The 27,212-nt window shown below is 40.6% G+C and overlaps 1 protein-coding gene across 4 annotated transcripts in view; it reads right to left on the reverse strand.

The window, feature by feature from the left end:
• The window catches only part of ABL2 (ABL proto-oncogene 2, non-receptor tyrosine kinase), a 69,496-nt gene extending 47,750 nt beyond the window's left edge, over positions 1-21,746 (reverse strand). For all 4 annotated transcript variants that reach the window (XM_084866975.1, XM_084866971.1, XM_084866973.1 and 1 more), the window contains exon 1: positions 21,323-21,746. In XM_084866975.1, coding sequence (XP_084723101.1) covers positions 21,323-21,482 — 160 coding nt within the window. In that variant the 5' untranslated portion in view covers positions 21,483-21,746. The remainder of the gene's footprint in view (positions 1-21,322) is intronic.
• Positions 21,747-27,212: the final 5,466 nt, after the last annotated feature.

Below are 27,212 nucleotides of genomic sequence, written 5' to 3' on the forward strand. Positions count from 1 at the left end.
ATTTTATTGATTTTTTACAGAGAGGAAGGGAGAGGGATAGAGAGTTAGAAACATTGATGAGAGAGAATCATCAACTAGCTGCCTCCTGCACACCCTCTACCGGGGATGTGCCAGCAACCAATGTACATGCCCTTGACCGGAATCAAACCTGGGACCTTTCAGTCCGAAGACCGACTCTCTATCCACTGAGCCAAACCGGTTTTGGCAAATTTGATGATTTTATTGTTCCCTCCTGTAATCTTTATACTGTTGTCTGTGTCCATAATGTTTCTTCTCTTAATCCCTTCACCTTTCACTCAGCCCCCGATTCCCCTCTCCCTCTGACAGTTGTATGTTCTCTGTACCTATGAATCTAAGGAATTATAGTTTTGATATAATATGATTAGTGATTGGCTCTATATCTAATGGCCATTTGTGCAGAATCACAGACAATTTTACTAACCTTTTAATACCACACCCCATTTTGGACTGTACTAACAGGATGGTTTTATTGTTAGCTAGATACAATGGGGACAAAAAAAAAAAAAAAGATAAAAGATACAGAGACCTCTCAAGGAGCTTAATCTAAACTACAGATTTGGTTAGAATAAGTTCATTTTACACTATCATAAAGTACAACAATTACTTAATTATGCTACATCTAAATACAAAGAAACAGAAATAAAATTCTGTAAGGAACTCCATGCAACTTGAAAGAATTAAGTTTTCATGTTCATGTTTCATGTACCCAGAAAAGTCTTGTAAAATTTATTTTCTCTTTTCTGAACAAGAACAATAAAATCATCAAATTTAACTACCATTGGTTACAGATGTTCTTTACTAGTTGTTATATTTCCAAGGAAAAGAAAAGAATCCCAATAGAGACCGCAAATAAATACCTTTCTCCTCACTAAAACTATTCATAGAACTGGAGCGCAAAATAATTCACAGCAAAGTAAAAAAGCAAATTCATATTTATTAGAAATAATAAACAGGTTATCAGCATTGTTAAAAAAAAAAAAAAAAAGACGAAGGAGAATTCAAAGTTGGTACATGCTACCCTTCAAGGAAAGGTACCTCCTTAATTAGTCTGGTCCTAGGGAAGTGGGCCCTGAGGGACTGGCACACCCTCCTTCCTGTCTCTCTTGTGAATCTGTCCTCTTCTATCCCAAGGACTATAACCCTCACGATACTCCCATGATTCTCTGTATGCACACATACCTGCACATGCAGATTGTCCCAAGTTGGTATTTTCTTATCTGAAGGGCTGGAGTAATTTTATATTTGATTGGAGGATAGTAATAGGGGGAAGAGAACAGACCCCGTTTATTTTAACTACACAGGACCTAACAGTGTTTACTTCTCCAGGTAAGGTCTCTAGCACGGTTGTGATCTAGAGTCTTAGAATTTAAAGATAATAGTTTCATAATAGTAAAAGCTTAGTAAATATCTGGTGGCCTATTCAGAATATTAGAATAAACAAGTTTGAAGCTACCTAAAGAAAATAAGTTAGCTATTTGAGGAGTGGGATGGGAGAGGGGAACTATTCTCCTTAAATGGAAGTACTTAAGGAATAAACATCTAGCTCTTAATTTTAGTCTCCTAGCAGACAGATATCCTAGGAAGTTTTACTACTGTCTGGCATGCCACCATCTAATAAATGGGAATGTGAGCTCATGCTCTAGGCAGTAAGACATAAAGGCTGATGAAAGGGAATGATGAAGCAAATTAATAAAGGAGATTACAAGCTAGACAAATTCCTACCACAGTCTCTACAATCAAAAAAGGTTATAAAAAATTGATTCAAATAAATTATCACTCCTTTTTAACTATGTGTGTAAAAGAGTTATTAACGTTCTAAGACTATGTCACATTGGGAGATATAGGCAAATACCTGGATTCAACAAGTGCTAGTTAAGAAAACAAATTAAGGTTGTTGTTATTAACAGCAGTCAGTTTTAGTTTTTAGTGTTGCTACAATTTCCTATCCTATGAAAAATATAAGCAGTTGAGTATTTTTTAGAAGTATACTCTGACTTTAATGATCAAACTTACTAGTAAGTATATCAACAGAAAACAACAACAACAACAAAAAAAACTAACGCCCAAGCTAGAGGAAGAGGTGGACTAATGAAGAGTAGGTTTCTATTACTAACAAGAAAAGTAAGATTAAAAAATGCTGTAAGAGATTAAAAAACAAAGCCTGTGAGAGGAATGAGCCCTAGTTGCAAGCTGGGCTGCTATACTAAGCATCTTGATTATTCCAAAGATGCCCTCAGATCCAACCCAACCCTTCTGGCTCTTGCCAAAGCAGCACAGAAACAGCCAAGTCAAGTTCCAAGAATAGTCATGACATACCATCCCCTTCCAACTACAGTCATCCTCAAGGAGACTGTTAGTCTTTGGGAGTATCTTGCCCTGAGACTAAAGACATAATTCAGAAGGGCAATCAGTTACTATTACTGTACTTCTTTATCCACTGAAACCCAATAAACAGAATAAGAAACCCTGAATTTAATAGTAATTAATTCACTTAATTTTTGCATCATGTAAATAGTACATTGAGGGTGGTACCTTGGTTGCAGGCACATCCCCAGTAGGGGGCGTGCAAGAGGCAGCTGATCGATGACTCTCATTGATGTTTCTAACTCTCTACTCTGTATCTCTCTCCCTTCCTCTCTGTAAAAAATCAATAAAATATATACTTTTTAAAAAAGAACCAATGAAAGCTGTTACAGAAGTAACAGGATCAGAGGTGAATGCACTCAGACTCTGGCTTTCCTACATATTTCCCCTGAGGAGTTGGCATGAAGGCTCCAGAGGAAAAGAAAGGAAAGAGCCGACGTGACCCAGGTTTCACAGATATTGTACAAGGGATGAGGGAACAGCAGGTCTACCACTTCTCTATTTTCCTATTCTGTCGCTGGATGCATTCTAAATGAGGTAAAAAGTTTCAGTAGCAGGTAAGAGATGGAAGAGTGATAACAGAGAAAAGAAGAGTTCCTTTGGACAAAGTCCCTAATGGTCATCACCAGGAACTACTCATTTTTTAAAAAGACTATATGAGCAAAATAAACAAGTATATTAAAACATCTGATAGTATCGCCGAGACCGGTTTGGCTCAGTGGATAGAGCGTTGGCCTGTGGTCCCAGGTTCGATTCCGGTCAAGGGCATGTACCTTGGTTGTGGGCACATCCCCAGTAGAAGGTGTGCAAGAGGCAGCTAATCGATGATTCTCTCTCATCGATGTTTCTAACTCTCTAACCTCTCTCTTCTCTCTGTAAAAAAATAAATAAAATAAAATAAAAAAATAAATCTGATAGTATGTTAAATTTTAAGTATGTGTATTTTACCACAATTTAAAACAATTTAAATATATATATATAAAAATCTAACCATACTATTTTTCTACCTTGGCAAACATTTAAAATGATAAATATCTAATATAATAAAAGGGTAATATGCAAATTAACCCTAATGGTAGAATGACCGGTTGGTTGCTATGATGTGCATTGACCACCAGGGGGCAAACGCTCAACACAGGAGCTGTCCCCTGGTGGTCAGTGCACTCCCACAGGGGGAGCTCCGCTCAGCCACAAGCTGGGTTGATAGCTGAGAGCACAGTGGTGATAGGGGTAGCTTCTCCCACAGCAGTGTTAAAGATGTCTGCCGCTTAGGCCTGCTCTCCATGGGGAGCAGGCCCAAGCTATCTGTTGGACATCCCCCGAGGGCTCCCGGGCTGCCAGAGGGATGTCTGACTGTCAGCTTAGGCCCAATCCGCTGGGGAGCGGGCCTAAGCCAGCAGATGGACATCCCTTGAGGGATCCCAGTCTGCGAGAGGGTGCAGGACATGCTGAGGGAACCCACCCCCCAAGAGTGCATGAATTTTCGTGTACCGGGCCTCTAGTTACTTCATATTATATTTAATTATAATTCTCTCATTCTTCCTTCACATTTAAAGAACTCTTCAAAGTCTATGCCCAACCACAAACTAAATGTATAAGACCACACACACCAAAAAAGCATGATAATTACTATCTTATTGGGGGAGAGAGGAGAATCATATCCCAAGTGGGTATCATCCAATAGCCAAACTATCCTTTCTTGGAGATTTGACATGATGCAAACTGCCACCATAAAGAATGCGTACACAGATTTGGACAGACACATTCTAACAGCTGTCTGTCCAGGCATGCTGCTGAAAGAATAGTACATCCCTACTTGTCCTGTCCCCCAGACACTTTAAGCCCCTTTACAAATGGGAATTTAAACAAAACTGTCAAATTTAAGCCTCTAATGTATATATGTAAGTATGGTGTGTGTGTGTGTGTGTGTGTGTGTGTATGTTTTGAATATGATCAGTTAGGTAAAGTAGCAATGAACCCTTCTAATACCACCTTTACCCCAAAGAGGTCTCTGAAGATTCCTGAAGAGGAAAATAATTTTATTCGAGAAATATGTATTTCTCAAAAGTCCTGACTTGGGCCATTTAGATTCAAAGAGAGGACAGTTAGTCACTAACTTACAAAAAATTAATATAGGATGGTAGAGGAGTAAGTACTGACAGAGTAACGGAGTCTGAATCCCAGGTAATCACCTTGCTAGCTTTGTAATCTTAAACTGTCCAATCTCTCTCAGCTTCAATTTTTCATTTATAAAACATAAAAAATGAAACAGAAGCTTAGCTAGATTGTGACTTAAAACATATCTACAAAAGATGTATTTTTAAAACATCTATACTATATTCAGAATTGAAGAGATAAAGTTTACACACCAAAAATAAACAGTATATTACATTTAACAATAATTTCATTAAGTATGCTATTTCAAAAAAATTACTGCATCAAAAATTTTAAGTAACAAGAAGATGTCTCAAAAATAAGAAAATAGTAGAATGTCTAGATTCTTAAACCATTAATACTGGCTTGAGTCTAATAATGGGTATGTTCTGATGCTAAAAATGATCACCCTTGCATTAAATTTATTTACTATTACAACTAACAATCCTTTCTCTGTTCCAGGAATTTTTTTTAATATATTTTATTGATTTTTTACAGAGAGGAAGGGAGATAGAGAGTTAGAAACATGGATGAGAGAGAGTCATCGATCAGCTGCCTCTTGCATGCCCCCTACTGAGGATGTGCCCGCAACCAAGGTACATGCCCTTGACTGGAATCAAACCCGGAACTCTTCAGTCCGCAGGCTGATGCTCTATCGACTGAGCCAAACCGGTTTTGGCAGAATGTTTTTTTTTTTATTGCTTATTTTTATATGTTATGTTTACTGGAAACTATTGTTTTACTAGAAACTGCTTTCCAGTTAAAATCTCCCAAGTAACTGAGGGGAGCATAGGTGTTTCTCCTACAATAAGTTTTCAAAACTCAAATTGGATATGACTAACCAAGAAACAATTTGTATTACATGAAATGCTATTGGTTAAAATTCATGAGGCACACTATGTGTGCATCACATTAAAGACACACATGTTTGTTATTTAAGGAAAGAGCTGTTATTTCCTTTGCCATTGATAGTTGTGACTTTCCTGCCAATTATTTAATAGAGGCCTGGTGCACAAAATTCATGCATGGGGGGTGGTTCCTTCAGCCCAGCCTGCACCCTCTCCAATCTGGGACATGCCTCTAGCAATCCAGGACCACTGGCTCCTAACTAATGACCTGCCTGCTGGCCTGATCCCCCTAACTGCTCTCCCCTGCTGGCCTAATCACCCCTAACCACCTCTGCCTCAGCCCAGCCACCATGGTTTTGTCCAGAAATTGCCTGGTCTAATTAGCATATTACTCTTTTATTAGTATAGATAACTAACTCTCAGTATAGCTGGCTATGTTTGCCCGTGATTAGTATCAAACACTGCTCAATAAATATAGAACTAGTTATGAAAAATGGTCCACAGATATCTCTGGCATGACCAGAGATACAGACAGCTGATCTTGGTCATGCCAGTCAACCTATCCAGATGCACAACTAATAAGGCCTAATTATCCCAACACTCTCTAGCACTTTCCCCATTTTACTAGGGAGAGGGAGATAAATTTTTTTTTTTAAATTACAATATAAGAATGTCAAATGCAATCATCCTACCAAGATAAAGATGCTACCTCTGTATTATCCTACAAAATGATCACCCAAACTCTACTTAAACTCAGAAATTCCTTACCACCTTTATTTTCTGTGGATAAATATTCTTCTTATCCCAGACTACCTGATTTCCCATGAAAGTCATGTCATCATGTAGCATGTGATTTCACTCAGCTGTATTTATAAACAACAGAAATCAAGTGAATTGAGTTAAATATGACAAAACACTTAATATTTACCTATGTGCCAGGCACAGAAGAATGAAATACCCAGAAAATTCATTATCATAACTGTAGGCCATTAGTCCCTGTGCCCACTGCAGACTCATGGCCCAGAGTTCCTTTCAAGGTGCACAAATTCGTGCACTGGGCCCCTAGTCGTTAATGTATTGTATACTTGATATTTGCTAAGAATGTAGATCATTTAAGTAAAACAGAGAATAGGTTAGAAAAAAATGTTTTGTTAAATGAAGTATTTTCTGAAACATTAATAAGTCTGATCTTTTTTTTTAAATTAATTTATTTTTATTGTCTAAAGTTTTACATATGTCTCCTTTTCCCCCAATTGACCTCCTCCACCCCAAGTCATTCCCACCCGGGCAAACCCCCACAGCCTCAGTGTCTGTGTCAACTGGTTATCCTAATATGCATGCATACAAGTCCTTTGGTTGATCTCTAACCACCACCCTTGCCATTTGTCTCTAGACCTGTTTTTGTTCATCAAATTATGTTGATCATTATATACCACATGGGTGATATCATGTGATATTTATCTTTCTCTGACTGGCTTACTTCACTTAGCATATGCTCTCCAGTTCCATCCATGTTGTTGCAAATGGTCAAAGTTCCTTCTTTTTTATAGCGGCATAGGATTCCATTGTGTAGATGTACCAGTTTTTTAATCTACTCATCTGATGGGCACTTAGGCTGCCTCCAAATCTTAGCTATTGTAAATTGAGCTGCTATGAACATAGGGGTGCATATATCCTTTCTGATTGGTGATTCTGGTTTCTTGGGATATAGTCATAGAAGTGGGATTACTGAGTCAAATGGGAGTTCCATTTTTAACTTTTTGAGAAAATTCCATACTGTCTTCCAGTAGCTGCACCAGTCTGCATTCCCACCAACAGTGCAGAAGGGAGGGTTCCTTTTTCTCCACATCCTCACCAACACTTGTTTATAGATTTGTTGATGATAGCCATTCTGACAGGCAGTGAGATGGTATCTCACTGTTTTGATTTGCATCTCTCAGATGATTACTGAGTCGGAGCATGTTTTCATAGTCTCTGGGCCTTCTGTATGTCCTCTTTCAAAAAGTGTCTATTTAGATCCTTAGCCCATTTTTTTGACTGGATCATTTATCTTCCTTTTGTTAATTTGTATGAGTTTCTGTAAAATTTGGAGATTAAATTGAAATATCATTGGCAAATATGTTCTCCCATACAGTGGGCTTTCTTGTTGTTTTGTTGGTTTCTTTTGCTGTGCAGAAGCTCTTGCACCTGCTGCAGGTGCCAGTCCCAAATGCTCTGTGTTCTTAGCAGGTGCAAGTGGCAGCCACCAGCCCCAATCTCCCCTGAGGGCTTCTCCACCTCCCCCTGCTCCTGAGGGACCCCACTCACACCCATTGCTGGCACTGGCCCCAATTGCTCTGTGAGGTCAGCAGGTGTGAGTGGGGCTGGAGCTATCAATGCATGGGAGCAGGGGGGGTGGGGAGCTCCCAGCAGAGAGGAGACCAGGGCCTGCAGTGGGAGGGGCCTGGCAGGGACACAGAGAATGGGCCAAGACTCACCCCTGTGCTCACTGCAGACTCATGGCCCACAGTTCCTTTCAAGGTGCACAAATTCATGCACTGGGTTCCTTGTCGTTAATAATGTATTGTATACTTAAAATTTGCTAAGAGTGTAGATTTTAAGTGTTCTCACCATAAGAAAAAAAAGAAAAGAAAATGGTAACTATGTGAGTTGATGAATGTTAATTAGCTTGACTGTGGCATGCATTTCATAATGTATGCATATATATATCAACAACATCATGTATACTGTATCAACATACATCAAAATACATCAAACATACAACTTGATGTTTTAATACAGACAATTCTTATCTGTTAATTATACCTTAATAAAACTGAAAAAGGCTGCAAATTCTTCCATAAGTGAATATTGTCAAACTTATAGCCCAAAGTAGATCTAAAACTTACTTTTTTTTTCATGTAAGCAAACAGGAAAGCAGTAACTTTATTAAATGGGATATAATTTTCTAACACACACACACAAAAAAAAATAAATAAAAAAAAATAAATGGGAGATAATTTTTAAACTATACTAGTAACTGGATTTTCTTCCTAAGTGCTGGAGTATCCCCTAGTGGACTGGTGAGGAATAGTTCTTTTGCTTATTAAATTGAACCTTGTAAGTCTTTGATCATAACAAATTCAGTAACAATACTACCCAAAGAGTGTCTTTTTTTCCTTGGTCAAAGCATTAACACTGTAAAATTTCATAATTTTGAATTCTATGGGGACCCTGCAAGAAACAAACCCATTTCTTTATAAAATGTTGTTGTTGTTTCTTAATATAATCTTTTCCAAAAATTTTGTTATATAGGGTACTCAATTTAAAATCAATCTTATTTAAGAGTTTCCTAATAATATAACTTAAAGCAAAGGAAGTTACTATTGTATAAAAATTACTCAAAGAAGCTCACTGCTCTACCGGCAAATGTCAATCAATATTCAAATTATGATTAAGCAGAGTGCTTTCTAAAGAGCCTGTGGCTACCAAAAAGGAATTTAATAAACTGAAAGATGCTTAGAAATGCTTTGTTTAGGCACTTGCCAGTGTGTTCAGTGGTTACAGTGTTGACCCACATACCAAAGGGTTGAGGGTTCAATTCCAGGTCAAGGGCATGTACCTAGGGTTTCGGGTTCCGCTCCCCTCCCCCCAATCAGGGCACATGCACATGTGGGAGGCAACCAGTTGATGAGGTGATGTGTCTCTCTCATATTGATGTTTCTCTTCCCGCACTCTCTGAAAAATATCTTCAGATGAGGCATAACAAAAACAACAACAAAAGAAATGATTTGTTTATATACCGCATATAATTTCTGGTTTTGTGGAATAAGAATGACTAGGAACCAGTTTTTAAGGCATCAACACCCTACACAAAATAAAAACTAAACAATGACTATTTCATATTTTTCCAAGTAATCAAGCAAAATCTACTGAAGAATACAAAGAGTACAAAGCCTTTGTAAGAAATGCTCCGAGGCTTCCTCCATCCAGTCCATACATTTTCTGATCCCTCTCTTTGAAACACTCTTCCCTACTCCTAGCCACTGAACTATTTGATTCCTACCCATCCTTCAATTCTCAACTAAATCAACACAAACTTCCTGGCTTGGTAAAATTCCATTAAAATAAACTATGAAAAAATCCATTGGGTGATTTTAAAGATAAATTTAAAATTCCATTTTCTTGTCTCCTCACTAACCTTCCTATGCAACTTCACGTCAGATTAAGAAAAATACAACCTTCACTTTTTTCACCTTTAAATTTCTCCAATCTCTACATCTTCAAGGGCCATAAAAAAAAAGTATACTAACAATTTCTGAGTCGTTATGTGTAAGACATAGTGGTAGAAGCTTCATATATATATATCACTGTACCTTATTTAATTCTTTTATAAATCACCACCTAAAAAACTAGACAGTAAACCCACGTTTCCTTCTCCTTGAAGGAAATTAAACAACTCATGACATTTTAAAAGGAATAGAATATAACCTTGCTGTCCTCCTCCACATTTTTATTTTCAAGAGTTAACGCTTCTGAGTAAGTATGTTTTGTGCAAAAAAGGTCATTAAAAAAGTAACATCCTAGGAATATTTTAGTTTAGCTTTTTAAAAAGATGGCTTTAAATAAATGTATAAAATATGTACTTTCTTAGTTTTGTTATATCAGCAAATTAAGCAATGCTGGACTATAAGTGAATTAGTGATTGATCTAAACCCTAAAATAATTGCTGAAATGTCTTCTTTTTCCCTACAATTACTTGCATTACTGTATGCCCTGCCCTTAAATAAATTTAATATGAGTTCAACAAAATGAAGAATACAGAAGTCTCCAAGAAACTTAAACAGGAATAACAAAAATTGTAAGACCAAAGTATAGATATTAAGTAGTGTGAGGAGAAGTAAATGCAAAAGAAGTTCTAAAAAGAGGGTTCAAGAAAATCCTTTCTCCTTTAAGATTACCAAGATTCAAAATACATAAAGTAATATACATATTATGTTACATAATATATAAAATAACAAAAAATTGTATGTTTGCTTTGTTTATATTTTGGCTAACAATACAAATCATATGCATAAAGGAGGATTTAAAAGAATATAAACCAGGTCTAATACATCTTTATTGCTTTTTAGAGAGAAGGGAGAGGGTAAGAGACAGAAATATCAATGAGAGAAAGACACTGATCATCTGCCTTCTGCACACTCCCTACCAGGGATAGAACCAGAAACCTAGACATGTGCTCTGAACAGGGATAATCTGGAGACTTCTTGGTTCATGACTCAACACTCAATCACTGAGCCAACAGGCAGGGTTACCCACCAGATCTTTAATGATTGTTGTCTCCAAATAGGAAGGTACATTTTGGGGTTTGTTTTGATTTATTTTTTGCTATGTTCTTTCTCTACTGTAATAAAATATACTGTTTTCATAAGAAATTAAATGAAGGAAATTAGTTTAAAGAAATGAAGGAAATTAGTTTAAAGAAATGAAGGAAATTAGTAAATAAATGGCTTTTCCCTTTTTTCTAGTTTAAAAATGGAGAAAGAGCTTTGTATTTAATAAACATTTCACATTAGACAAACTAATATAAACTACAAACACTTTACACTTGGCCATTCTTCTATTGGCTTTGTTTGTAAGCTGTAACTTAAAACTCAGTGATCAAAAAAGATAAATACTAAATACTTCAATTAGAAACCAGTTAATATGCACCCTCCCTATTAGGACAGACTGTCCCCTCATGAGATCCTTTCTTTAATCATTCTTCACTTCTGTTATTTTCCCAGAGATCATCCTCCTCAAAGAACCTTTTTTTTTCTATGTTCAATACAAATAACAAAAAAATGCGTTTATATTATTGTTAAAAAGCTATACACAGAAGCTGTTACATCATGGTATACTGGAAAGCACAGTGGGTTAACGTAAGTCTTACCTTACATTCCAGCTCTAGCTGTGCAACATATTATACATTTTCTAATTTAGTATGCATAGGAGATGAGGATTTATTTTTTAAAATCCTCACCAGAGGATATGTTTATTGATTTTAGAGAGAAAAAAACATCGATCAGTTGCCTCCCATAAGCACCCTGACCAGGAATCGAACCCAGAACCTTTTGGTGTATGGGTTGACATTCTAACTGATCTACCCAGCCAGGACAAGATGATTATTTTGTGGTAGGCTGTCTTAAGGTATTTCTCTTTACACAATACCTGCTCACTGTAAAGTAAATGAATGAATGAATGAATGAATGAATGCAATATGTAATTAAGAGTGAAATTTTCCTTTACATCTCCACTCCCAACACCCCACCAAGGAGCTTAAGAAAATACTGATAGGATGGTATAACTGTTTCATTCATAGCTGTCTGGTCCAAGAGGGACCTCCTCCGAATCTAACAGACTTTAACCAAGATTCTAGAGTTGGAGATCTATGTGATCACCAGGTAGAAATTTGGGTTCTCTCCCTAAGGAAGGCGCTAATGTGCTGCATATAACACAAAAAGTGAGCCAATATTTAGCAACCAGCAGTGCAAACTATGGTAGTCATTACTGCTCTCCATCAAATACTTCTAGCTGCCCTCCCAGGCAAAGAGCAAAATGCCCTTTGCCCATCCCTTTGACATGATGTGAACCCACACTATTTTCTTTGGCTAATGAAATATAAAAGGAGCCCTAACCGTTTTGGCTCAGTAGGATAGAGCGCTGACCTGTGGACTGAAGGGTCCCGGGTTCGATTACAGTCAAGAGCACATGCCTGGGTTGCATGCTTGATCCCAGTAGGGGGCGTGCAGGAGGCAGCCAATCAATGATTCTCATCACTGATGTTTCCCCCACCCTCCCCCCATTTTCTCCGAAATCAATAAAAAGACATTTTTAAAAAATATATATTTTACTGAATTTTTACAGAGAGGAAGAGAGAAGGATAGAGAGTTAGAAACATTGATGTGAGAGAATCATCGATCAACTGCCTCTTGCACACCCCCTACTGGGGATGTGCCTGCAACCAAGGTACATGCTCTTGACCAGGATCAAACCTGGGACCTTTCAGTCTGCAGCTCGATGCTCTATCCACTGAGCCAAGCCGGTTTCGGCTAAAAAGACATTTTAAAAAATAAATCACTGCACAAAAGCCATCCTTAATTTTTTTTAAAAAAATATCTATACTAATAAAAAGGTAATACTGTATGCAAATTGGTTGGGACATTGTCACAGTAACAACTGATCAGCAGAGTGGGCAAGGTTGCAGGGCTGCAAGGGCGGGACCCCAGGTCTTGCGTGATTTCGTCCCCCCAGGCAGACTCCCCCGCAGCCCCGCAGCCAATTCCTGATGCCGACCCGTGGTTTACTAAACTTTACCGTAGCTGCTCCCACACCCCCACCCCCTACCCCAGGACCACGCTGCCTGCAACAGGGTGCCCTGGCAGCCTCCTGACTGAGTGGGGCAGGGAGCCACGGAAGGGCGGGGGGGGGGGGGGAGGGGGGAGAGGAAGGGGGCCTAGAGCCAAGATCCTGGGGGTCTGATGAGAGCGCCTGACAGGAGCCCAGACTGCAAAGAAGGAAGAGGAAGCAGCCACCGGGAGCTCTTCAGATCTTCCTACACAGACATCCTACCAGACCTTGCACCCCCGGGGAACAGGGAGGCTGACCGAATGGGGAGAAGACCCCTGCTGGGCCCTCTCCACTGGGGCCAGGCACACCTCTCCTCCCTACAACTCCAGACCGGGTGGGAGCAGGCCCGAGCAGCCCCCCAGGGTCACACCCATATCTCCCCCCCCCCCCCCCCGCAAGCAGCAGCAGCAGCGCGCCGTCTCCACAGCCAAATATTAGAAGTGAATTCAAGCTGCACTTTACCTTTAGTTCTGCACAGTCCGCAGCCCAAGCGCACTGAACCTCACCGGGAGTCACAGCTAAACTGGCCCCGCTCACTCCTCCACCTCCCTGGCCCCCGCCCCGCCCCTCCCTGTCCTGTCCTGTCCCACTCCGCTTCAGGAGATTGAAACCCTGCCCTGAGCACATACAGCTGCGAAACAGCCACATACAATTTAAAGAATTGCACCAAGCAGGAGATTTGACAGTTACTCCCCCTTCAGCCTCACTGCCCCCCTAACACCCCCGGGCAGCTCCTCCAGGGTCGACCACCGCTACAGGGCTGCTGGGCAGAGCCCGCCCCTCCAAGGCCTGCGGAACCCTTAGCTACAGTCCCAGGAAACAATCATGCCCTCCTCCCCTAATCAGCACCTGCTACCTGTGAGGATCCCTCCCGTTTAGACATCGCTTACTGTGGCATGTACTGTGTGTGAAGGACACCAGGTAAAGAAATCAATTCTCACAACCTACTATCTTAGAATCCAAGAGTCATTTACACCAATATTTGTGCAATTGGTACACAATATTATCAGCTGGTAGTTTTCTAAAGATTCTAAAGGCTCTCTACCAGTATGGTCTAATAAATCAACTACAAACATTAGAGGATATATATAGACTAGAGGCCCGGTGCATGAAAATTCGTGCATGGGGCTGGGCGGGGGGAGGAGGATGTCCCTCAGACCAGCCTGCACCCTCTCCAATCTGGGACCCCTCGAGGGATGTCCAACAGCCAGTTAATCAGTTACTAAACTGGCAGTTGGACATCTCTCTCACAATCCAGGACTGCTGGCTCACAACTGCTTGCCTGCCTGCCCGCCTTCCTGATTTCCCTTAACAGCTTTGGCCTGCCAGCCTGATCATCCCCAAACCACTCCCATGCCAGCCTGACTGATGTCTAACTGGTCCTCTGCCAGCCTGTTTGCCCCCAACTTCCCTCCTCTGCTGGCCTGGTTACTCCTGCAGGGTTGATCACCCGCAACTGCCCTTCCTTGCATACCTGGTCCCTCCCAACTGCCCTCCCCTGCTGGCCATCTTGTGGTGGGTGGCCATCTTGTGTCCACATGGGGGAAGGATCTTTTACCACACAGGGGCAGCTATTGTATGGTGGAATGAAGGTCAATCTGCATATTACTCTTTTATTAGATAGGATAATATTTTATACTTTCTTCCACATTCGTAGAGAAACATGGCTTTAGTATATTCATTTTCTTATAGAAGCACAATATACTATCACTGATATCTGTTAAACTTCTTAATAATTTTTAAAAAGCAAAGAGAGTAAAAGTTGTAATCTACAACAAGGGGGAGGAGGAGGATATAAAAGTTTTCAAATAAGAAATATTAGTGATAATAAACCTAGATTAAGGCAGTAGTTGAGTGTTACCATGAGATTACAAATAGCATTGTTAGTGCCTACTGCTCCCTTCGTTAGACCATATCTAAGTCTGAATTTGTAGCCCCAGAGTACACACACCTAACCCTGGCCTACCATTCTGTAAACTTCAATACTGGTCTCAAGAGAGATGGGCAAGCCAAAACGAGTTTGGCTCAGTGGACAGAGCATGAACCTGTGGACTGAAAAGTCCCAGGTTCGATTCCGGTCAAGGGCATGTACCTTGGTTGCGGGCACATCCCCAGTCGGGGGTGTGCAGGAGGCAGCTGATACACGTTTCTCTCTCATCGATGTTTCTATCTCTCTCCCTTCCTCTCGGTACAAAATCAATAAAATATATATATATATATATATTTTTTTTTTTTAAAAAGAGATGGGCAGAAAGCCTTACACACACCTCAAAAGCTGAGGCACCATCATACACCAAAACTATAGAATCACAAATAGGTATCCAAATTCTTTTGATCTCTAATCTTTATCAATTTGGACAAGTAGGGTTTTATCTGATTTAAAAAACAAGAACAAAGCAGGTATTAGGTACTTACTGGCACAGTACCCAATAGGGGCATTTTTTTCTTTACCATTTCTCCCAAGAACTGAGGCCCACCCTATGTGCCCTATCTCACTTTTCCCTGATTTCAAGATTCTTTCAAAAGTGCCATCTCTCAAGAGACTTTCAACATAAGAATCTTTAGAGATAAAAAGAAATGTTGAGGCCAAAGCAAAGACACATACATCATCTCTTCCCACCACCAAAAGATGAGGTAAAGCCTGTGTGTGTACACCAGACATGGGACACATGGACTTGAACCATTTTTAGGTAGAAGAGAGTTAATACATATTGTTTTCAGACAACAGAATCTTTGAATCACCTTTGTTCCATTACTTATCTTAATCTCATATCACCAATGGTATTCAAAGTATGACTCCCCCTAACCAGCTGAATCAGCAATTCTGGAAATTTGGCAGAAATGCAAATTTTTGAGTCCCCTGAAATCCGAATCAAACTCTGGGAGTGAGACCCAGCAATCTGTCTTAAAAAGCTCTCTACGCTAAAGTTTTAGAGCAGTTCTTCTACATGATTTGGTGAAGTATCGTGAAAACTCCAAATTTACCTATTCCAGAAATCTGTTAAAATTGATGAGTTAACATTCTTAACTATTTTGAAATCTCATTTCCCCAGTATGAGAAAAAGTTCATTTGACTTACAAAATCAAGAACATAAAAAGTCCTACTAAAGCACGCTTTTAACAAAAACTATAATCAGAGTTAAAATAATACAGGTAGGAACAAAAATGTCCAAAGGATGTCAGATGACAAAGGTTACAATACACAAAGTCATTAAATATTACCAACCAAACAAATGTGCCAGATTAGAATGAAATTTCTAAACTTTACATTTGCCTTGGCCTGTGTTTTGGATTCAACATCTCTGAATGAAGAAAAAACTTCCTATGAAAAGAGTGAATGAAAAAGAACTATGGACTGTCCTCTAATTCAGCGGTCGCCAACCCGGTGGTCCATGAGGTCCAAAAGGAAGGAGACTGCTGCTCTAATCGACACCTAAACCCGTAAGACAAGTCACCATGAGAGGATAGTATGTACCTTCAGAGGAATGAATGTTGGCCTAATGTAATCAGACTCTCCTATGATTCAAGATTCCCAAGCTTTCCCTACCTTTTTGCTTCTGGAAGTCCTTTAATAACCAAGAGTCACTTGAGAGAAAAATAAAGATTTAGAGACAAAAAACATACTTTGAAAGTAAATGCTAAGACAATTCTACACTTTAGCATTCCTTCGTGTTGACAATAGCAGTATCTTAGATAGTCTACAAAACATTTTCAGATAGGACTCAATCTTCACAATCGTCTTGAGGAAAGTAACAACGACAACAAAGCTCTTTATTGAGTACTTTGTGCCTGGCACTTCCGTTAAGAGCCTTACATAATATTATTATTTAATTCAACAATGTGCTGAGGTTGGAGTTGTAAACCATTTACTAATGTCAAATACAAGGCAGGATTTGAATCTATGTTCTCTAAATATTCATACTATGGCAATATTTGGAGAAAAGGGCTTGAGTTTCAGTCCAACAACTTAACATCTAGGTGACCTTGAAAAGTCAATTCTCTTAACTTGTCTTAATTTATTAAATGACAAGATTAATACCTGCCCCCACCTATTTCAGAGTAATAGTAAAGATCAAATTAAGTAAAAACCATAAAAGGTCTTCATAAACACTAAAAAAATTACACAAAAAAAAATTATCATCATCATTCCCAATTTTGTTAAAGAGAATGAATAGGAAGAACAACACAGAATGGGGGATGGAAGAAAAAAGATGCTGGTTTTTCTTTTGTTTTCTTTTTAAAGCATACTTCAGACTTCATAATTTACCTGGAACTTACTGGCAATTGGTCTAATAAGTCTGTACCACAATATATATTGCCATTTTGCTAAAAAAGACACAGCTATCTATTTATCTGTAACTTATACAGATTTAGAGATTAATAAAAATCTAACAGCTGATTTCATAAGAACAAGTGGCCACAATATAAGGTCGCCATAATTAAAATTCCCGTGCAATAGCCTTCCTGTTCTTTTCTACAGTATCATGTTCAACATGGGATGCCCGTATCTTTCATTCTGCAAAGATTAAGACATGAACTATAGGTCCAAAATAAACAAACCAGACCACTCAAAATGAGTTGATTTACAGGAAAATTTCTATTATTCAAAACTTCATAACTTAAGGTTAACTTTTAATAGTATTTTCAGTAAATGAGTGAGAGAAGGAAGTTGAAATGAGACCATTCAACTGTTGTGAGGTATGTCAGATATTAAAAAGTATTGAACCTTAGATTACTTACTAGTCACAAAACTTCAGCTCACCAAAAAGGCTTAATAACAGAGTTCAGAAAAGCCACAGAGTACTCATCTCTTTCATACCAAAAACAGCCCTATTATTTTTATTCCTTCTAAATTGCATTCACAAAATTCACAAAAATTGCAAGGCAAATTATTATAACAATTTATATATATTAACAATAAAAAATACCATTCTCATTTTCAATAAGAAAATACCCTTTCTATAGAAGAAAAATCATGGACTATGATAACCCATTTCTATAAAATGTACATGTTTACTGATTAACTACATATGGTATTTGATCTACTTTAAACCTACATGTAAACTCAATAGCATGTCAGACTTAACTTTCATATATAAAATTATGTGCAAATACCTCAATACTGAAACTCAAGATAGAGATTTGTATACTAATTCTAGGATCCAGATTTTTGTATGTAAATATCAAATGATATGTCCACTGAGGAATTTTTTAACCTAACTTATATTCATTCATTCAATTCCGAATCTACTACATATTTCTAAGCAGTAATTCTCAACTGGGGGCCACTGTGCCCCCCAGGGGACATTTACCAATTGGTTGTCGCAACTGGAGGGGAGAGAAAGCTGTTTCCAGAAAGGTTCGTTACAGACATCTAGTAAGTAGAGGCCAGGAATGTGGCTAAACATCTTATAAAAAGGACAGGACAGCACCCCACAGCAAAGAATTATCCACCCCAAAATGTCAATACTGCCAAGGTTGAGAAACTGATCTATGGAAAAGTTTGTAAACACCATCTGTCTAAGAACAGTACTCACTTCACCTTTGTTTTCTATATTATTTGCTAATTCCTTTGTTTTCATACTAGTCTTTGGCAATAAGTTTACCCTATTCCCATCCTTTCAATCAGTGTCTAACTTCCAAACCTGTCAACAAAAAATCACCATCTCAGCCAATTTCAAAACCTTATAATCTTTGACTCAGAATGGTAGAAATGGTAGCAGCTAACACATATTGAGCTCTTCACTATATACTAGGCACTCTTCTAAGTGCCTCTATTAACTCATTAAATCTAGGTTTAAGTACTAAGTACTCTGATTAGGCCCATTTTACAAATGGAGAATCCAAGGCACAAAAGGTTAAATACTTTGCCCAAGGTCACACAGATAATAAGCAGCTGAGCCAAGTTTCAGACCCAGGCAGAATGGCTCCAGAATTCAGGCCCTTAATCAATATTCCAAAGTGATCTCTCCTATTTCACCCTCTATGTCAAATCATTAAGTTCTTGAAGTTCCACAAAGACAGGGACTCTTATATTCACAGCAACATCCCCAGAGCCCAGTACATAACAAATGCTCAAAAAAATTTTGTTTGTTAAATGAATGAAATATCCCTTGAACGTACCCCTCCTATTTCCTCTGCCTCAGACTTGGGTTTGTTGAGGTATCCTATAAACCAGCCCGCCAGGTAAATTGATATAAACTCCTCTCCCACATTTTCCAAAACCGGAGCCCATCCAACGTATTCCAAGCTTTCTTCCCACTGCTTCTCAATTAAAAGAATAAAATCTTAAGAATCAGAAGGTACCGTAGCAATCATCCAGTCCAACATTTTAAAGATTAAAAAAAAAAACCAAAGATGGTAAGTGACTAAATAACCTAGCCAGGTGTAGCGAGGACCAAGAATTGATTCTTGCAATTTCTGCTCTACTATTCACTCCTGGAGTATCTAACTCCTGACAGATGTATCCTCACAAATTTGTTTCCTTTGTCCATGCTTAATTTGTTTCTCCTGACCAGCCTGCTCTAATTTTCTTGCTCCATAAATCCAACTCCCATCCACCCCTCAAAATCTCTTCCTATTCCAGTCTTCATGACTTCCTCATTCTCTGAAAATCTTATGTCCCTGAATAAGATGGAAGAGGAAGAGGATCACCATTGCTTACTGGGCCAAGTTTAACGTGCTTTAACACTTTACACAAAGCAAAGCTACATGGATTTCTTCCCTGAACACTATTCACCCACTCTTGCCTCCTGTGTTTTATTTTAAGTGTGTGTGTGTGTGTGTGTGTGATTTCAGAGAGGAAAGAATAGGGAGAGGGAGATAGAAACACCAATAATGAGAATCACTGATCAGCTGCCTCCTGTATGCCCCCAACCGGACATGTGACCTTGACGAAATCGAACCCGGGACCCTTCAGTCTGCAGGCCGACACTCTAACCACTGAGCCAAACTAGCCAGGACTGCCTCCTGTGTTTTAGAAAGTAATTTCAATCAAGAATAAGTCATATTGCAACTTTATAACATATTCACTCAAGTCTTTAATAGTAGACATGTAATTCTTGAATGGCCCCAAACCACTTATATCTCCTCCACTAAGGAACAACACAGCTTATTCACAAAGTCCAAACCCAGAAATCTCTGAATACAACTCACCTAGCAGCCATAGCTCCCTGGGTTTATCATTTTCTTTCCTTTGCTTCCTCCAAAACTCCCCTTTCTAAGGAACAGTTCACACTTCCGTTTCTCCCACCCACCCCTGCTCCCATTCCCTATATTGTGCAGTATAGAATATCTTTTATCCTTTATTATTTAATATAGACCTCTTCAGTGAGATTCCAGTTTGCTACCTCTCATCCAACCTCAACTATCCCCTCCTTACAGAGAGGTCATATCTATGTGTTCAGCTTCTCTCAGATCTTAGGATATCTAAACCTCATGAAGGTCAATTTTGTGGGTTTTTTTCTCCCTTCTCCTCTCTTCCTTCCTCTAAAAAATCAAGTCTCAAAAGTGGTGTGGGTGGGAGCAGCTCAGAGGAAGTGCAAAGGAATCCACTGGGCTGCAGGAAAAGATATCTATTAGAGCTTAATTTATTATACTTATTGTTCATGTCATGCTTTCTGAAATTCTATCTGTACATTATACAGTTGTATACATACTAACACAGTTAAGACAAACACAAAACTTAAAAGACACATTAAATATTCCTGAGGTTTAATGCTCTTTTACTGATACAAGGGTATGATCAGAAGAGTTTGGAGACAACTATTCTAAAAAAATACCTTGATAACCAAACAAAGTAACAGGCTCCAGACTTCAGAGAGGAAGTACGTATGAATACATGCACACACACAGTAGGAAAATGTGTGCGTAATCCAAAATCCTAGCCATGCCCACCAACCTCTAACCCCTACCAGCCATCTCAGAATTCTATCCTCCTTAAAAGAGCAGAACAGAGAGAGGTATGGTTTGGCCAAGCCCTTCATTTCCAATATTGGGGGGGTGGTAATCAAAAAAGTGCTAAGATACAACCCTTATCTCTCCCACAGGCAGGCACTGCTCCCTGTCCTGGCACTGCACATGGCCCGACTCACAAATATACTTTACAGGCCGCCGTCTCCTGAGATTCCGTTGCTATTTCCCAATCCCTTTGAGACACAACTCCCCGTTCTCTCCGCTGACGATCGATTTGTACCAACACCTCCAGGATGGAGCCCACGCCTCCCCTCCCCTCCCCTCCCCGGGCGGCGCTACCCACCGCGCCCTCCTCCCCGATGGAGCCGCGCAGCCCGGGCCCGGGACAGAGAGAGGACGGTCCCCCCGCGGCCCCGGAGCCCACTTCCCCGGCCTCCGCCCCCGGAGCTGCCAGCCAGGCTGGAGGCGGGAGGGGGAGGGGTGTGACTCGCCTCCCGTGACTGGCCCAGATGGCAGCGGATTCCGCCCCCACTCCTCCCGGGCACCCTTCCACCGCCGACCCCCCTCAGGCTGCCGGTCCGCCGCCCACTCCGCCCCGGCCCCGGCCGCGGCCTCCCGGCCCCTGGCGCCGGCGCCCTCCGGGACGCACTCACCGTGCTGGGTGAAGATATTGAAGCCGGCCTCCGCGGCGGTGCGCCCCGCCGGGTCCCGCCTGCGGCCGGACGGCCTGGCGGCGCTGCTGCCCCGGCTCCCGCGGGGCTGCGTCTGCTGGAGCCCCGGAGCCTCCCCGACGCGGCCCACCTGCTGCCCCATCCCTGCGCTCGCCAACTCCCGCGCCCCCGCCGACCCCCGGTCACATTCCTCCCCGGCTCCGGCCTCGGGCTCCTGGGGCTGCTTCGGCCTCCGTGCCAGTCCTGGCCCCGGCCCTGGGGAGCCGGGTGGCCGGCGGCTCCGCACCCGCACTCCTCACGCTGCCTCTCGGCGACTCACAGACCCTCCTCTCCTCCCCTCCTGCTCCCGCGGCTCCGCGTCCCCAGCGCCGCCGCCGCCGCCATCTTTAAACCACCGAGCTCTGGGAAAGCGTGGAGCAGAGCGTCCCCCGCCCCCCCGCCCAGCCAGTCATCTCCGCTACTCCGAGGGCGGGCTTTCCCGCAGGCCCCGCCCCCATCAGGCCCCGCCCCTGCTCAGGCCCCGCCCCCTGCGGGAGCCCCAGTGCCCACCTCGGTAGCACATCCGCTGCCCCGTCGGGTCTTTCGGCCCCTCTGTCCCTTCCCCGCATCTCGGACTCCCGCGTCCCGCCCCACACGCGACCGCCTTTGGTGGTGGGTGGGTGTCAAGTCCTCCCTGTCCCACCTCCACCTGCCAAATGAATCAGCCGGGCGCCCCACGTGCACTCACCGCGCATTAGCAGGCACAGCTGGGAAAGACGAGCATAGGGCACAGAGGTGCTTGCCTTCCAGGTGAGGGTCCCTAAAATGCTCGGGGGAGAATCTCTTTAAACACCCTCGTCAGCAGCAGGCCTAGGATCAAAATTACCCAAAATGTACACGAAGATAGCAAAGAGGTACATGATTGTCTCATTTTGAAATTATTGCATGATGGTAAAGTGCAGTCGGCTCGGTTGTCTGCATTCTACAGGCTCACAGGAGGAAGCAGATGTGGCCCCAGTCCTCATATTATATTACCATGAATCCTTTTTACCACCTAACCACATGTGTGTCTCTGTTACCCTCACAGTGCTTGACAGTAAAGCTAATAATCTTCCCACTGGCGTGCCTTATAAACCTGGCACGTGGTCAGGTCTTCCTTTGATGACAAAGGAGGGCAAAATCTATCTTTAACTCTGTTTCTGAGTCAGAACTTACTTATTCACCCTTAACATATTATCTAAAGAGAGTGACTCAAGCAGAAAAGTGTTTTTATACACACACACAATACATATTTATGTGTCTAAATATTCACTTATCCTCCCACTACACATTCTTGCATCTTAATATTGATCTAGTTTTTTAAATTTTAAAAGAACTAGATAATTATTTTCCTTTGGCTTTTCTATTTCTTTTACAAAATTATCAGTTATTGAAGGTATCCCACTGAAAATTTGCTTAAAATTAAAGCAGAGAGGATGGGTACCATGGCAAAGAAGCACAAAACAATCACTGGGGAGATAGAGTTTAGGGGGAAGAGGTAAATGCTGGTCTTCTTTACATGTCTTACAAGCCTGACTTTAGATGAACCATCCCTGACATTGACACTATTATAAGAGCAGTATGAAATTATTCCATTGCTATCCAGGCTGTGGCCAGAAATAACAGAGGCTGCCCCCCCCCAAAAAAAAAAAAACAAGAACTATGCTTTAGCACTGAATAGAATATGAATTTTATATTTGAATCAAAGTTTCCCTGTGTTTAAAATGCCATACACACATCCCTTTTTAATTATCAAAGTGTTTGCAACTGCTGAAAAAAAATCATTCACAAGGGATAAAGGTGGTCACATAGCAAAAATTTGTGGTTTTTGTTTCGTTTGTATTATCTTAGAGAATTTCAATTTGGGGGTAACAATTTTGCTTCTCTGGTAGTCTGTCTATAGGTTACTGTTAGGACTGGTCAACAGAATGACCAGTTGACCAAACGACTGGTTGACCATTCGCTATGATGCACACTGTCCACCAGGGGGCAGACACTCAACGCAGGAGCTGCCCACTGTACTCCCACAGCCAACCTTCCGTGGCCTAGGCTGGCCAACCTCCCACAGTCCCTCCCGCAGGCCAGCTAGCCAGCCCCCATCAGGACTGAGCAAGATGGCCCCAATGGGCCAGATCACTAGCCAGGCCAAGGGACCCCACCTGTGCATGAATTTGTGAACTGGCCCTCTAGTGTTATATAATGTAATAGATGCATATAGTATAGCACAGTGGTTAGGTGTAGGAATGCTGACTCTAGACTGCTGGAGTTCAAAAGTGGGTTTATAGTCCTACCTGGTCTGGCACAGTGGATAGAGCGTCAGTTTACGGACTGAAGGGTCTCAGGTTTGATTCTGGTCAAGGGCATGTACCTTGGTTGCAGGCACACCCAGTAGGGGATGTGTAGGAGACAGCTGATTGATGTTTCTAACTCTCTAACCCTCTTCCTTCCTCTCTGTAAAAAAATCAATAAAATATATATATTTTTAAAGGTGAGTTTATGCTTATTAGCTATTTGGTCTTGGGCAAATAACCTTTTTATGCATCAGTTCCTCATCTGTGAGGTCATGATAATAACAATAGTACCTACCTTATAGTGCTCTTATGAAAATTAAATTAGTTAATATGTATAAAGCATTTAAAACAATTTTGGGCATGTAAGTGTCATACAAGCACTTACTATTCATACCAAAATAAAATGTAACAGGGGTTAGGGGAGGCTGGGGGAAAGTCTATTGGGGGAAAAAAGAGATATGTGTACTACTATATATAATACTTTAAACAATAAAATAAATTTTTTAAAAAGAAGATATAAACTTAAAAGAAATAAAATAAAATGTAATGTTTTCAGAAGTCCATCAACTTTTCCAAGTCTAATTTCTTCAAGTGGTATAAACTTAGGTCATAGAACAAATTCTACAGTATTTATTCAGATGAGCCACCACCACCACCTGCCACTTCGCATTTAACTAAAAACAAAACACCAGTCAACCAATAAAAACATGTAGAGTCATATGTCACTTTATTAGTCATTCCTACCTGGTTATCGCCAGCTACCTGCACATGTGAACAATTACATAAGACCTTTGTTTTTCATATGAAAATTCCTCTGTCACTGATTCTTAAGATCCTATCTAGGCCAAAGCAAATATCTTGTAAGCGGAGACTTAGGATACATGCACTGTCTTGTAGATATTTTTCCATTCTTTCATTTTCAAAGTGAGATGGGAACTTTCAGAAAGGGAGGTGGGGAGAAACAAAGTTAGGGAAACTATTTCCTCTCAACATAACCGAGCCAACATGAATTGCCGGAGAATTACATTTTAACATTCAAAATAATCTCAAAACATTATCTTAATGGAGTGCAGCTGTGAGCTTCCATCAGGGGCAGAAAGAAGCATGGCGGGAGGAGGAGGGGATTTTGAGGGGGGAGTAACAGGGACGGTGCACAGTAGCGCAGGGACAGCCTCACCTGTATGAGGGCCAGGGAACTGGCATGAAAGATCAGATGCAGCACCAACACCAGCAGGCACACCGAAGACACAGATGCTCATCATCTTGATCTTCTCCAGACGGAATGCCACTGTTTCCAGAAGCAAGAAGAGTGTGAGTCATGCCTCACTGATCCTTGTCTTCACCAGCCTGCGTTTCCAGGCTCTTGCTACGACAGTCTTACATTATCTCCCATATCTACTTCTTTCCCTACATCTGTATGGACACAAGTGTTCATTTGGACTCAGGTCATCTCTCTGCTGGACTCGCCTGCTACTAGCCTTTTCCTCCCAGGTTCCAAACCTTTAGCACCCAGCAATCTACAAAAGCAAAAAATTATTTCTTTCTCTCATTGCTTTGACCGTACTCCCCTCCCCTTCCTTATGTACAATGTCTAGTTTTGTCATCTAATGTTTCAAGATTATTTTCCAGGACACCCTGGATTATAATTGCCTAGTGCTCACCATCTCCTGTTCCTCAAATCCGAACCCCGTCTGTGACAGGTATAGGTACATCCAATTAGCCTCTTTCTGGGGTGCCTTCTTTTTCAGCCATGACTTTTGCAATAATCATATTCTCCCCAACATGGCTCCTGAGTGATCCTCCTTATGGTACTTAGGATTCTACTCCGATCCTACCTCCTTCATAAGAAAATCTCAGATTCATACATAGAGATAGAACAATTTCCCTGGCCTCTATGCTGTCCCTACCTCCCACAAGCATGACTGATAACAATTCTTTGCCTATAAAATTCAGTTACTTTCCTCTACATCCCCCCAAATGTGTTTAATTTTGACAGGTGGCCCGGAGTCATAGGGTTGGAAAGAATTTTAGAGGTCATCTAGGCAAATCTCTTGGAATTCCCTCTATAATAACTCCAGTGAGGGAGCCCATTTGTTTTAAAACGTTCTAATTGTTAAAAAGATAAACTGACACATGCCTCCCTGAAATTTCCACCTGTTTCACTCCTGGTCCTAGTTGTCTCCAGTAGCTACACAGAGCAAATCTAACTTTTCTTCTACACAACAGCCCTTCAAATATCTGAGAGTTGTCATATTTCCCTAAACCTTTTCTTTCACTTGCATACATGAATGTGTTTGTATGATTATGTTTATGTCTGTCTGTATTATCTACATGGGCTAAAATGTATATGTCGATAATTTGGAACCAAAAAAAAGGTCATTTTATATGTAGTTTTCTTTCTCTTTTTTTCCAGCTTTATTGAGCTATAATTGAAATTTAGCATTGTTTAAGGTATTGATTTGATACACTTACATATTACACAGTGATTATCACTTTATCCTTAGCTAATATCTACATTACCTCACATAATTGCTATTTTTTAACAGTAAACAATACTCACATTTTTTATTCCAAAGTAGGTTTTTGTTTGTTTTTTTACAGGACCATGGTTCTTCTGCCCCTACAAAAACATTTTATTTATTTATCTTTATTGTTGAAAGTATTACAGATACCCCCTTGGTTTGTTTGTTTGTTTTTCCCATTGACCGCTGTCCCCACCCCCTATTTCTTTTTTGTGGTGAAAGCATTTAAGATCTACTCTTTTAGCAAATCTCAGGTATATAATATAGTATTATTAGCTATATCATCATGCTATACAACAGATTCCCCAGAACTTAATTCAGCTTATAACTGGGAGTTTGTATCCTTGAACAAAATCTCCCCATTTCCTTCACCCCCAACCCCTGCTAACCATCATTTTGTCACAAATGGCCGAATTGCCTCCTTTCTCGTGGCTGAATAATATTCCATGGTATATATGTACCACATCTTCTTTATTCATTCTGTTAAGCCTTTTGTGCATGCAGTACTTTGAATTTTGTTTGTGTGTGGTTCATCTCTCCATTGTTGTTGTACTAAATCTTTAAAGGCCTACAGAGCGCTAAATACAGTTCCATTTACAGAAACACACTTTAAAAGTTTTTTTGGATGACAATCAGGAGGAGGAAAATGACTCTCATCTGGCTGGGATAGAATAAGTCATTCTCTTTTAAGATAAGGAGATGGATTAAATGACCTCTTATTGTTCCACTTAACTCCCATGGGTCTATGATTCAATATTTCTTCGATTGAAAACTTTATGAATTATTAAGAGACTCTTTCAAATGGGCAAAGTGCTATATAAATGTCAACTAGTAGCGATAATACCATCTATTCATTTTAAGTTAATAAATTAGTACTCATTCCTTTTCTTCGGTAATAATGAAACAGCCGATTAAACAATCCATTTAACATGTAGCCCATCACTGTAGTGTAATGAAAAGGGGCCTGGTTTAGAATTTATGCGAAACGGGGTTGTTTCTGTTATCTATTGCTGCCATAACAAACTACCCCAAAACATAGTG

This window comes from Pipistrellus hanaki (genome assembly GCF_964339955.1).
Source record: "Pipistrellus hanaki genome assembly, chromosome: 18".
In the NCBI taxonomy this organism is placed as follows: Eukaryota; Metazoa; Chordata; class Mammalia; order Chiroptera; family Vespertilionidae; genus Pipistrellus; species Pipistrellus hanaki.